Source organism: Ranitomeya imitator, chromosome 3, assembly GCF_032444005.1.
Source record: "Ranitomeya imitator isolate aRanImi1 chromosome 3, aRanImi1.pri, whole genome shotgun sequence".
Lineage (NCBI taxonomy): Eukaryota > Metazoa > Chordata > Amphibia > Anura > Dendrobatidae > Ranitomeya > Ranitomeya imitator.
The window spans coordinates 248,772,845-248,785,589 of record NC_091284.1 but is presented as its reverse complement, the minus strand read 5'-3'; the positions used below and the strand labels follow the sequence as shown (position 1 = coordinate 248,785,589).

General features: G+C 43.9%; 1 protein-coding gene across 7 annotated transcripts in view; it reads left to right on the top strand.

The window, feature by feature from the left end:
• Positions 1 to 12,745, top strand: part of AMPD2 (adenosine monophosphate deaminase 2) — a 285,686-nt gene that overhangs the window by 234,023 nt on the left and 38,918 nt on the right. For all 7 annotated transcript variants that reach the window (XM_069756340.1, XM_069756336.1, XM_069756335.1 and 4 more), the window contains one exon: positions 8,659 to 8,779. In XM_069756340.1, the coding sequence (XP_069612441.1) occupies positions 8,659 to 8,779 (121 nt within the window). The remainder of the gene's footprint in view (positions 1 to 8,658; positions 8,780 to 12,745) is intronic.

Sequence of the window (12,745 nt, the reverse complement as noted above, 5' to 3'; positions counted from 1 at the left end):
GGATTTTCCACCAACATAGAAGAGGATTCTTTACTGTTAAGGCGGTGAGAATCTGGAATTGCTTGCCTGAGGAGGTGGTGATGGCGAACTCAGTCGAGGGGTTCAAGAGAGGCCTGGATGTCTTCCTGGAGCAGAACAATATTGTATCATACAATTATTAGGTTCTGTAGAAGGACGTAGATCTGGGGATTTATTATGATGGAATATAGGCTGAACTGGATGGACAAATGTCTTTTTTCGGCCTTACTAACTATGTTACTATGTTACAACAGCAGCGCCAACCCGAGCTCCTGCATTGTATATATGTAAGAAGAAATGAGAAATCCAGCTCAACGAGGTAGTGAAAAATACTTCTTTCTTAATTCACTTGGAAATATATTCAGTGGAGGATAAAAACATCAGCAATACAAAGGATAAAAAGCGATATCAACGCGTTTCTGGTGACAAAGCACACTTAATCAAGGTTAAGGGTGCTTTGTCACCAGAAACGCGTTGATATCGCTTTTTATCCTTTGTATTGCTGATGTTTTTATCCTCCACTGAATATATTTCCAAGTGAATAAAGAAAGAAGTATTTTTCACTACCTCGTTGAGCTGGATTTCTCATTTCTTCTTTGATTGTCTACGCCCTGACACAGCGGCTCCGTGCTCCGAGTCTCCAAGGATGTCGATCATGGTGAGCTGGACTTTGTTCGATATTGTATATATGTCCACAATCCCTCCTGTGATGTATATGCCTCAGCGTCTGCTGTGATATATGTGCCCCACTGCATCTCCTTTGATCCTTATGCCCCTGTGTATCTTGAGACGTATATGCCCCTATGTATCTTGTGATGTATATGCCCCATCATCTCCTGTGATGTACTGTATATTCCCGCAGCTCTTCCTGTGATATATTTATGTCCCCAACCCTCCTGCGATATATATGTCTCAGCGTCTCCTTTGATATGTATGCCCCGGCATCTCCTGTGATGTACATGCCCCAGCCCTTGCTGTGATATTCTCCATCATCTCCTGTAATGTATATGACTCTCCTGTGATGTATATACCCCCAGCCCTTCCTGTGATGTACATGCCCCAGCCCTTGCTGCGATATTCTCCATCATCTCCTGTAATGTATATGCCTCCAGCCTCTCCTGTGATGTATATGACCCAGCCCCTCTTGTAATGTATATGCCCCCAGCCCTTACTTTGATGTATATGCCCCCAGCTCTTCCTGTGATGTATATTCCCCCAGCCCTTCCTGTGATATATATATATATATATATATATATATATATATATATATATAATATATATATATATATATATATATATACTAGATTGTGGCCCGATTCTAACACATCGGGTATTCTAGAATATGCATGTCCCCGTAGTATATGGACAATGATGATTCCAGAATTCGCGGCAGACTGTGCCCGTCGCTGATTGGTCGAGGCAACCTTTATGACATCATCGTCGCCATGCTGTGCCCGTCGCTGATTGGTCGAGGCCTGACGCATCGGGTATTCTAGAATATGCATGTCCCTGTAGTATATGGACAATGATGATTCCAGAATTCGCGGCAGACTGTGCCCGTCGCTGATTGGTCGAGGCAACCTTTATGACATCATCGTCGCCATGGCAACCATTATGACATCATCGTCGCTGTGCCCGTTGCTGATTGGTCGAGGCCTGGCGGCCTCGACCAATCAGAGAGCCGGGATTTCCAGGACAGACAGACGGAAAAACCCTTAGACAATTATATATTACTAGATTGTGGCCCGATTCTAACGCATCGGGTATTCTAGAATATGCATGTCCCAGTAGTATATGGACAATGATGATTCCAGAATTCGCGGCAGATTGTGCCCGTCGCTGATTGGTCGAGGCGACCTTTATGACATCATTGTCGCCATGGCAACCATTATGACATCATCGTCGTTGTGCCCGTTGCTGATTGGTCGAGGCCTGACGGCCTCGACCAATCAGAGACGCAAGATATCGTCGCTGAATCAGAAACGTGAGATGTCTACGTCCTTTATGACATCATCGTCGCTGTGCCCGTTGCTGATTGGTCGTGGCCTGGCGGCCTCGACCAATCAGAGAGCCGGGATTTCCAGGACAGACAGACAGACGGAAAAACCCTTAGACAATTATATATATAGATTATTATTATTATTTATTGTTATAGCGCCATTTGTTCCATGGCGCTTTACATGTGAAGAGGGGTATACATAATGAAAACAAGTACAATAATCTTAAACAATACAAGTCATAACTGGTACAGGAGGAATGAGGACCCTGCCCGCGAAGGCTCACAATCTACAAGGGATGGGTGAGAATACAGTAGGTGAGGGTAGAGATGGTCATGCAGCGGTTTGGTCGATCGGTGGTAACTGCAGGTTGTAGGCTTGTCTGAAGAGGTGGGTCTTCAGGTTCTTTTTGAAGGTTTCGATGGTAGGCGAGAGTCTGATGTGTTGTGGTAGAGGGTTCCAGAGTAGGGGTGATACGCGAGAGAAATCTTGTATACGATTGTGGGAAGAGGAGATAAGAGGGGAGTAGAGTAGGAGATCTTGTGAGGATCGGAGGTTGCGGGTAGGTAAGTACCGGGAGACGAGGTCACAGATGTATGGAGGAGACAGGTTGTGGATGGCTTTGTACGTCATGGTTAGGGTTTTGTAGTGGAGTCTCTGGGCAATGGGGAGCCAGTGAAGGGATTGACAGAGGGGAGAGGCCGGGGAATAGCGGGGGGACAGGTGGATTAGTCGGGCAGCAGAGTTTAGAATAGATTGGAGGGTGCGAGAGTGTTAGAGGGGAGGCCACAGAGCAGGAGGTTGCAGTAGTCAAGGCGAGAGATGATGAGGGCATAGACTAGGGTTTTTGCAGATTCATGGTTGAGGAATGAACGGATTCGTGAAATATTTTTGAGTTGAAGTCGGCAGGAAGTGGAAAGGGCTTGGATATGTGGTTTGAAGGAGAGATCAGCGTCAAGGATTACCCCGAGGCAGCGAGCTTGTGGGACTGGGGAGAGTGGGCAGCCATTTACTGAAATGGATAGGTTCGTTGGGGGGGTCGCGTGAGATGGGGGAAAGATGATGAATTCTGTTTTGTCCATGTTAAGTTTCAGAAATCTAGCGGAGAAGAAGGATGAAATAGTGGACAGACATTATATATATATATATATATATATATATATATATATATATATATATATATATATGCCCCAGCTCCTTCTTTGAGGTATATGCCCCTAGCCCCTCCTGTGAGGTCTATGCCCTTAGCTCCTCCTTTGATGTATGTGCCCCAGCCCCTCCTGTGATGTATATGTGCTAGTGTCTCCTGTGCTGTATATGCCTCAGTGTATCCTATGTGATATACAGCTCTGGCAAAAGTTAAGAGACCACTGCAAAATTGTCAGTTTGTCTGACTTTTTTTCTTTATAGGTATATTTTTGAGTAAAATTTAAATTGTTCTTTTATTCTATAAACTACTGTCAACATGTCTCCGAAGTTCCAAGCAATAAATTTTGTATTTATTTTCTGAAAATGAGAAATGGCCAAAATAACAAAAAAATGCATTGTTGTAGACCTCAAATAATGCAAAAAAAAACAAGTTCATAATCATTTAGAAACAACAATACTAATGTTTTAACTGAAGAGTTCAGAAATCAATATTTTGTGGAATAATCATGATTTTGTTTCCACCAGTCTTTCACTTTGCTTTTGGGTTACCTTATGCCACTCCTGGTACAAAAATGTAAGCAATTCTTCTTTGTTTGATGGCTTGCGACTATCCATCTTCCTCTTGATTACATTCCAGAGGTTTTCAATGGGGTTCATGTCTGAAGATTGGGCTGCCCATGACAGGGATTTGATGTGGTGGTCATTCATCCATACCTTGATTGACCTAGCTGTGTGCCATGGTGCATTGTCCAGCTGTAAAAAACCAGTCCTCAGAGTTGTGGAACATTGCCTGTGCAGAAGGAATCGACTGTTTTTCCAGGATAACCTTGTATGCGGCTTGATTCATACGTCCTTCGCAAACCTGCCCAATTCCAGCCTTGATGAAGCATCCCCAGATCAACACCTGGTCGTCTAATGGTTAGATTTAGCCATGGAGAGGCGTACAAACCACAGTGTCTTGCACCCACTGTGATATTTGGTGGAGGACCGGTGATGATCTGGGGATGCTTCAGCAAGGCTCGAATTGGGCAGGTTGTTCTTTGTGAAGGACATATGAATCAAGCCGCATACAAGGTTATCCTGGAAAAACAGTTGATTCCTTCTGCTCAGGCAATGTTCCCCAACTCTGAGGACTGGTTTTTACAGCAGGACAATGCACCATGCCACACAGCTAGGTCAATCAAGGTATGGATGAATGACCACCACATCAAATCCCTGTCATGGCCAGCCCAATCTCCAGACCTGAACCCCATTGAAAACCTCTGCAATGTAATCAAGAGGAAGATGGATAGTCACAAGCCATCAAACAAAGAAGAACTGCTTACATTTTTGTACCAGGAGTGGCATAAGGTCACCCAAAAGCAGTGTGAAAGACTGGTGGAAAGCATGCCAAGATGCATGTAAGCTGTGATTAAAAATCATGGTTATTCCACAAAATATTGATTTCTGAACTCTTCCTGAGTTAAAACATTAGTATTGTTGTTTCTAAATGATTATAAACTGTGTTTTTGTTTTTTTGCATTATTTGAGGTCTGCAAGCAATGGATTTTTTGTTATTTTGACCATTTCTCATTTTCAGAAAATAATTACAAAATTTATTGCTTGGAACTTCGGAGACATGTTGTCAGTAGTTTATAGAATAAAAGAACAATTTACATTTTACTCAAAAATATATCTATAAAGATAAAAATCAGACAAACTGAAAATTTTGCAGTGGTCTCTTAATTTTTGCCAGAGCTGTATATAGAGCAATATATATAGCAGTCTTGGTATCTGCTATGTGATGTTTACAGCCGTCTGTGTGGTGTATATAGAGCAGTTTTGGTATGTCTTATGTGATGTATATGCTCCAGTCCCAGCGTCTCCTGTGTAATGTACAGTATATTCTCCAGCCCCAGTGTTTCCTATATGATGTATATAGAGCACTAGATGTTGGCCCGATTCTAACGCATCGGGTATTCTAGAATATGTATGTAGTTTATTTATGAAGTTTTCAGAATAATGCAATTTATACACAGGATTTGGCCGGCCGGCTGCGACCAATTAGCGAAGCGTGGTTCAACTTCCGCGCCAATTCGCAGGCGGATTGCGCCTGTCGCTGATTGGTCGGCTCAAGGTTTTTGAGGGCCCCGGGCGAAAGAGTCTCAGTGAGCCCTCCTGTTTAACACATACCACGATTCATGATGCTCAGATAAAGCAGAGAAATATAGCACAGCCAAGTAGCGTATAACACAGCCCACGTAGTATATAACACAGCCCACATAGTATATAACACAGCCCACATAGTACATCGCACGGCCCATGTAGTATGTAGCACAGCCACGTAGTATATAACACAGCCACGTAGTATATAGCACAGCCACGTAGTATGTAGCACAGACCAGGTTTTTGAGGGCCCCAGGCGAAAGAGTCTCAGTGGGCCCTCCTCTTTAACACATACCACGATTCATGATGCACAGATTCAGCCGAGAAATATAGCACAGCCAAGTAGCATATAACACAGCCCACGTAGTATATAACACAGCCACGTAGTATATAACACAGCCATGTAGTATATTGCCCAGCCACGTAGTATATTGCCCAGCCACGTCGTATATAGCACAGCCACGTAGTATATAGCACAGAGACGTAGTATATAACTGCCCATGCAGTATATAACCCAGGCCACGTAGTATAGAGCACAGCAATTTAGTATATTGCCCAGCCACATAATATATACCACAGCCACATAGTATATAGCACAGCCCACATAGTATATAGCACAGAGATGTAGTATATAACACAGCCCACGTAGTATATAGCAATGTGGGCACCATATCCCTGTTAAAAAAAAAGAATTAAAATAAAAAATAGTTATATATTCACCCTCCGTCGGCCCCCCGGATCCAGGCGAGGCGTTTACCGATGCTCCTTGCGACGCTCCGGTCCCAAGAGTGCATTGCGGTCTCGCAAGACCGCTACGTCATCATCTCGTGAGACCGCTACGTCATCATCTCGCGAGACCGCAATGCATGGACCGGTCACCGAAGCGTCACGAGGAGCGGGAAAGGCGCCGGAAGGTGAGTATATAATGATTTTTTATTATTTTAAATTATTTTTAACATTAGATCTTTTTACTATTGATGCTGCATAGGCAGCATCAATAGTAAAAAGTTGGTCACACAGGGTTAATAGCAGCGTTAACGGAGTGCGTTAATGCTGCCATTAACACTGTGTGAGCGCTGACTGGAGGGGAGTATGGAGCAGGCACTGACGGCAGGGAAGTAGTGAGCAGCCATTTTGCCGCCGGACTGTGCCCATCGCTGATTGGTCGTGGCCGTTTTGTCGCGACCAATCAGCAACTTGGGATTTCCGTGACAGAAAGACAGACAGAAGTGACCCTTAGACAATTATATAGTAGATAAATAAATATGTATGTGTGTGCGTGTATATATGTATATATATGTATATATATATATATATATATATATATATATATATATATATATATATATATATATATATATATATATATATATATATATATACATACCAGATTGTGGCCCGATTCTAACGCATCGGGTATTCTAGAATATGCATGACCATGATGATTCCAGAATTCGCGCCAGACTGTGCCCGTCGCTGATTGGTCGAGGCAACCTTTATGACATCATCGTCGCCATGGCAACCATTATGACATCTACGTCGATACTGTGCCCGTCGCTGATTGGTCGAGGCGAATTCGCGGCAGACTGTGCCCGTCGCTGATTGGTCGAGGCAACCTTTATGACATCATCGCCATGCTGTGCCCGTCGCTGGTGGCCTCGACCAATCAGAGACGCGGGATTTCCAGAACAGACAGACGGAAAAACCCTTAGACAATTATATATATTGATATGCACAAATATTTGCATATCTTTTCTATTAAAGGGAAGGTACCGCGTTTGTAGGTCATTAATAAATCACTGTAATGTAGCATAACATGCTGCTATAAGAAAGTTTGAAATGCATGTGAAACAGATTTCATGTGTTATATGAGTTTAAAGAATGCACTGGGGGCTGACATCTTGGTTTTGCAGCAGTAGCAGGGCACTATCAGTGTCAGATTACGGCACCCCATGGACATAGGAGATAATAGACCGGCGCTGACCCTATCTCTAACATTGCAGCAGCATTAGCAGTGAGCTGGGCACGCCTCTGTGGGCTGCACAACTCACTGCTGTAGGTGTGACTAGCTGCCATTTTATTATAGCCCTGTGCTCTCTATCGCAGGACAGAAGAAGCGCTCGCTGCTCCTCTGTACTCCAAGCAGGCACACGTCCTCTGCTCCTCACATGCTGCCCTGTGTGCTTCTCCTGCTGTGTCTCCCCCTCCCCCTCACACACAGTCCCTGTGATCTCTGGTAAGCTGCACTCACAGCCTGCAGAGAGGGAGGTGACCTGGAGAGAGAGAGAGCAGGGCAGCTGACAGGACAGGGATTAAGGTGGGGGAAGGGGGATGGCAAGAATGTTATTCACAAAAAATGCTGCTGAGTCCACTGTGTTCTGCTCCTCTGTAAACAAGCTGTGCCTCTGATGCAGTAACTGCTGGTGATAGCAGATCACAGGGCAGTCACACACAAAATGGTGCTGCCCTGTGATGCTGCTCTTCATTCTGCCCCAGGGATATTAGACCACCCAAAAGGGGAGGGAAATGGTGATGTCAGCAGTTACTGCCCCAATTTTCCAGCAAAGAGTAAAGCTGCTAAATCTTACTATGGCTGCTTGAGGTCTAAAACGGAAAATACTCCCCCTAGTGGTAAATATATATATTTGTAAAAAAATATATAATATTTTTCATATAGAAATGTTTGCAAACAGTGCAAACATTGCATTAATACATTTTAATTACTATTTTAAGCTTAATTTCACAAAAAACAAAATACAAGAAAACTGGTGGCACCTTCCCTGTAAAACATGAAACAAATTCCCCCTCTTCACAACATATTTTGCTATGACACAGGGGAACAAGGGTAATAACATTGTATTTTAATATATTTCCTTTTGTGATGGTAATTACTGTTAAATTAAGGTTATTTTAGTGGTAGTATAATGCAAAACAGGTATTGGTTTCAAATGGCAAATTTGTTATTGCTCTTATATATGTGCACTGTGCTGTTTCCTTTGATGTCCTAGTAGTATGTTGACATTACAGTCATTGTAATTAGCGTCCTGCCAGTTGACATGTAGAGATGGTCATACATGACATAATGGTTAGCCAAAATTCTTGTCTTCCAACGACAGACACTTTTATGTATGAAAGTAGTTGTTTTAATTGGTTTCTACCTGCATTCTGTTAATATATAGAGATGTGGTTGAATAGATGGAATCATCTTTAAAAGCTAATTTGAGATTTTTCATGGTTCTCGTTGAAAGTGAGATTGTCTGACACCATACATTAGCAGAGATATTGAGAGTATGACAGGTGAGAGACATTAATAGTGTGCTTTCCTATGTCTTATTCCTTCTGCTCTCAGGCAGCGTGGATTTCATACTTTTGTTTTGCGCCCTCACTGCGGAGAAGCCGGACCTATTCACCATCTCGTTTCTGCATTCATGCTGTCACAGAACATATCACATGGACTTCTGCTGCGCAAGGTGATGTTACAAAGTGGTTTACATGGTTGATATAAACTGAATTCTGAAAAGTATCTCATCCCTGACTTTTCCTTCTGCTAGCTGTTCTTGGAGTTGTCTTTGCTTTGCCTTTTTTTAGGCTTGATAGGCATTATACAACTGTCTATCACACGCTATCACGCACCATTAACCCCTTAGTGACAGAGCCAATTTGGTACTTAATGACCGAGCCAATTTTTGCAATTCTGACCACTGTCACTTTATGAGGTTATAACTCTGGAACGCTTCAACGGATCCCGCTGATTCTGAGATTGTTTTTTCGTGACATATTGTACTTCATGTTAGTGGTAACATTTCTTCGATATTACTTGCGATTATTTATGAAAAAAACGGAAATATGGCGAAAATTTTTAAAATTTTGCAATTTTCAAACTTTGTATTTTTATGCCCTTAAATCAGAGAGATATGTCACGAAAAATAGTTAATAAATAACATTTCCCACATGTCTACTTTACATCAGCACAATTTTGGAAACAAAATTTTCTTTTGTTAGGGAGTTATAAGGGTTAAAAGTTGACCAGCAACTTCTCATTTTTACAACACCATTTCTTTTTAGGGACCACATCACATTTGAAGTCATTTTGAGGGGTCTATATGATAGAAAATAATGAAGTGTGACACCATTCTAAAAACTACATCCCTCAAGGTTCTCAAAACCACATTCAAGAAGTTTATTAACCCTTTACGTGCTTCACAGGAACTGAAACAATGTGGAAGGAAAAAATGAACATTTAACTTTTTTTTGCAAACATCTTAATTCAGAACCATTTTTTTTATTTTCACAAGTGTAAAAACAGAAATGTAACCATTAATTTTGTTACGCAATTTCTCCTGAATACGCCAATACCCCATATGTGGGGGTAAACCACTGTTAGGGCGCACCGCAGAACTTAGAAGTGAAGGAGCGCCGTTTGACTTTTTCAATGCAGAATTGGCTGGAATTGAGATCGGACGCCATGTCACGTTTAGAGAGCCCCTGATGTGCCTAAACAGTGGAAACTCCCCACAAGTGACACCATTTTGGAAACTAGACCCCTTAAGGAACTTATCTAGATGTGTGGTGAGCACTTTGAACCCCCAAGTGCTTCACAGAAGTTTATAACGTAGAGCCGTGAAAATAAAAAATCGCTTTTGTTTACACAAAAATGATCTTTTCGCCCACAAATCCTTATTTTCACAAGGGTAACAGGAGAAATTAGACCACAAGAGTTGTTGTGCGATTTCTCCTGAATACGTCGATACCCCATATGTGGGGGTAAACCACTGTTAGGGCGCACCGCAGAGCTTGGAAGTGAAGGAGCGCCGTTTTACTTTTTCAATGTTGAATTGGCTGGAATTGAGATTGGACGCCATGTCGCGTTTGGAGAGCCCCTGATGTGCCTAAACAGAGGAAACCCCCCACAAGTGACCCCATTTTGGAAACTAGACCCCTTAAGGAACATATCTAGATGTGTGGTGAGCACTTTGAACCCCCATGTGCTTCACAGAAGTTTATAACGTAGAGCCGTGAAAAAAAAAAATTGCATTTTTTCTACAAAAATGATCTTTTTGCCCACAAATTTTTATTTTCACAAGGGTAACAGGAGAAATTAGACCACAAAAGTTGTTGTGCAATTTCTCCTGAGTACGCTGATACCCAATATGTGGGGGTAAACAACTGTTAGGGCGCACCGCAGAGCTTGGAAGAGAAGGAGTGCCGTTTTACTTTTTCAATGTAGAATTGGCTGGAATTGAGATTGGACGCCATGTCGCGTTTGGAGAGCCCCTGATGTGCCTAAACAGTGGAAACCCCCCACAAGTGACACCATTTTGGAAACTAGACCCCCCATGGAACTTATCTAGATGTGTGGTGAGAACCTTGAATGCCCAAGTGCTTCACAGAAGTTTATAATGCAGAGCCGTGAAAATAAAAAATATTTTTTTTTCCACAAAAAAGATTTTTTAGCCCCCAAGTTTTTATTTTCACAAGGGTAACAAGAGAAATTGGACCCCAAAAGTTGTTGTCCAATTTGTCCTGAGTATGCTGGTACCCCATATGTGGGGGTAAACCACTGTTTGGGCGCACGGCAGAGCTCGGAAGGGAAGGAGCGCCTTTTTGGAATGCAGACTTTGATAGAATGGTCTGTGGGCATTATGTTGCGATTGCAGAGCCCCTGATGTACCTAAACTGTAGTAACCCCCCACAAGTGACCCCATTTTGGAAACTAGACCCCCCAAGGAACTTATCTAGATGTGTGGTGAGAACTTTGAATGCCCAAGTGCTTCACAGAAGTTTAGAATGCAGAGTCGTGAAAATAAAAAATATTTTTTTTTTTTCACAAAAAAGATTTTGTAGCCCCCAAGTTTTTATTTTCACAAGGGTAACAAGAGAAATTGGACCCCAGAAGTTGTTGTCCAATTTATCCCGAGTACGCTGATGCCCCATATGTGGGGGTAACCCACTGTTTGGGCGCACGGCAGAGCTCAGAAGGGAGGGAGCACCATTTGACTTTTTGAGCGCAAAATTGGCTGTCATGTTTGGAGACCCCCTGATGTACCTAAACAGTGGAAACCCCCCAATTCTAGCTCCAACCCTAACCCCAACACACCCCTAACCCTAATCCCAACCTGATCCATAATCCTAATCACTAACCCTAACCATGATCACAACCCTTACCCCAAAACAACCCTAATGTCAACCCTAACCATAACCCTAATCAAAACCCTAAATCCAACACACCCCTAATCCTAATCTCAACCCTAATCCCAAACCTAACCCTAATCCCAAGCGTAACCCTAATGCCAACCCTAACCCTAATACCAACCCTAATCCAAACCCTAACCCTAATCCCAGCTCTAACCCTAACTTTAGCCCCAACCCTTGCCCTAACTTTAGCCCCAACCCTAACCCTAGCCCTAAGGCTACTTTCACACTTGCGTCGTTTTGGACAAGGAACGGATCCTGCAAATGTGCCCGCAGGATGCGTTTTTTGCCCATAGACTTGTATTGCCGACGGATCGTGACGGATGGCCACACGTCGCGTCCGTCGTGCACTGGATCAGTTGTGTTTTGGCGGAGCGTCGGCACAAAAAAAGTTCAATGAAACGTTTTTTTGTACGTCGCATCCGCCATTTCTGACCGCGCATGCGTGGCCGTAACTCCGCCCCCTCCTCCCCAGGACATAGATTGGGCAGCGGATGCGTTGAAAAACTACAGCTGCTTCCCACGTTGTGCACAATTTTCACAACGTGCGTCGGTATGTCGGGCCGACGCATTGCGACGGCCCCGTACCGACCTAAGTGTGAAAGAAGCCTAACCCTAAATTTAGCCCCAACCCTAACCCTAAATTTAGCCCCAACCCTAGCCCTACCCCTAGCCCTAACCCTACCCCTAACCCTACCCCTAACCCTACCCCTAACCCTACCCCTAACCCTAATTTTAGCCCCAACTGCTGTTCTCCTGCCGGCCGGCAGATGGAGACAGATGGCGGGCGCACTGGGCATGCGTCCGCCATGTTCTTCTGCCGGCGGCCAGGAGGAGCAGCAAGAGGATCCAGGGACCTAGGTGAGTATGCTAGGGTCCCCGAATCCCCCTATTTCTCTGTCCTCTGATGTGCGATCACATCAGAGGACAGAGAATTACACTTTACTTTTTTTTTTTTTTTTTTGCGGTCGCCGGTAAACAGTTAATTACCGGCGATCGCAAAACAGGGGTCGGTAATACCGACCCCGATCATGCTCTTTGGGGTCTCGGCTACCCCCGGCAGCCGGGACCCCAAAGATTCTCCCGGTGCCGGCCGGCGTGCGCACTGCGCATGCGCCCGCCATTTTGAAGATGGCGGCGCCCACCGGGAGACACGAGGAGCATCGGGGGAGCTAGGTGAGTATTGGGGGGCCACCTGGGACCCCTTTTCTCTGTCCTCCGATGTGCGATCACATCGGAGGACA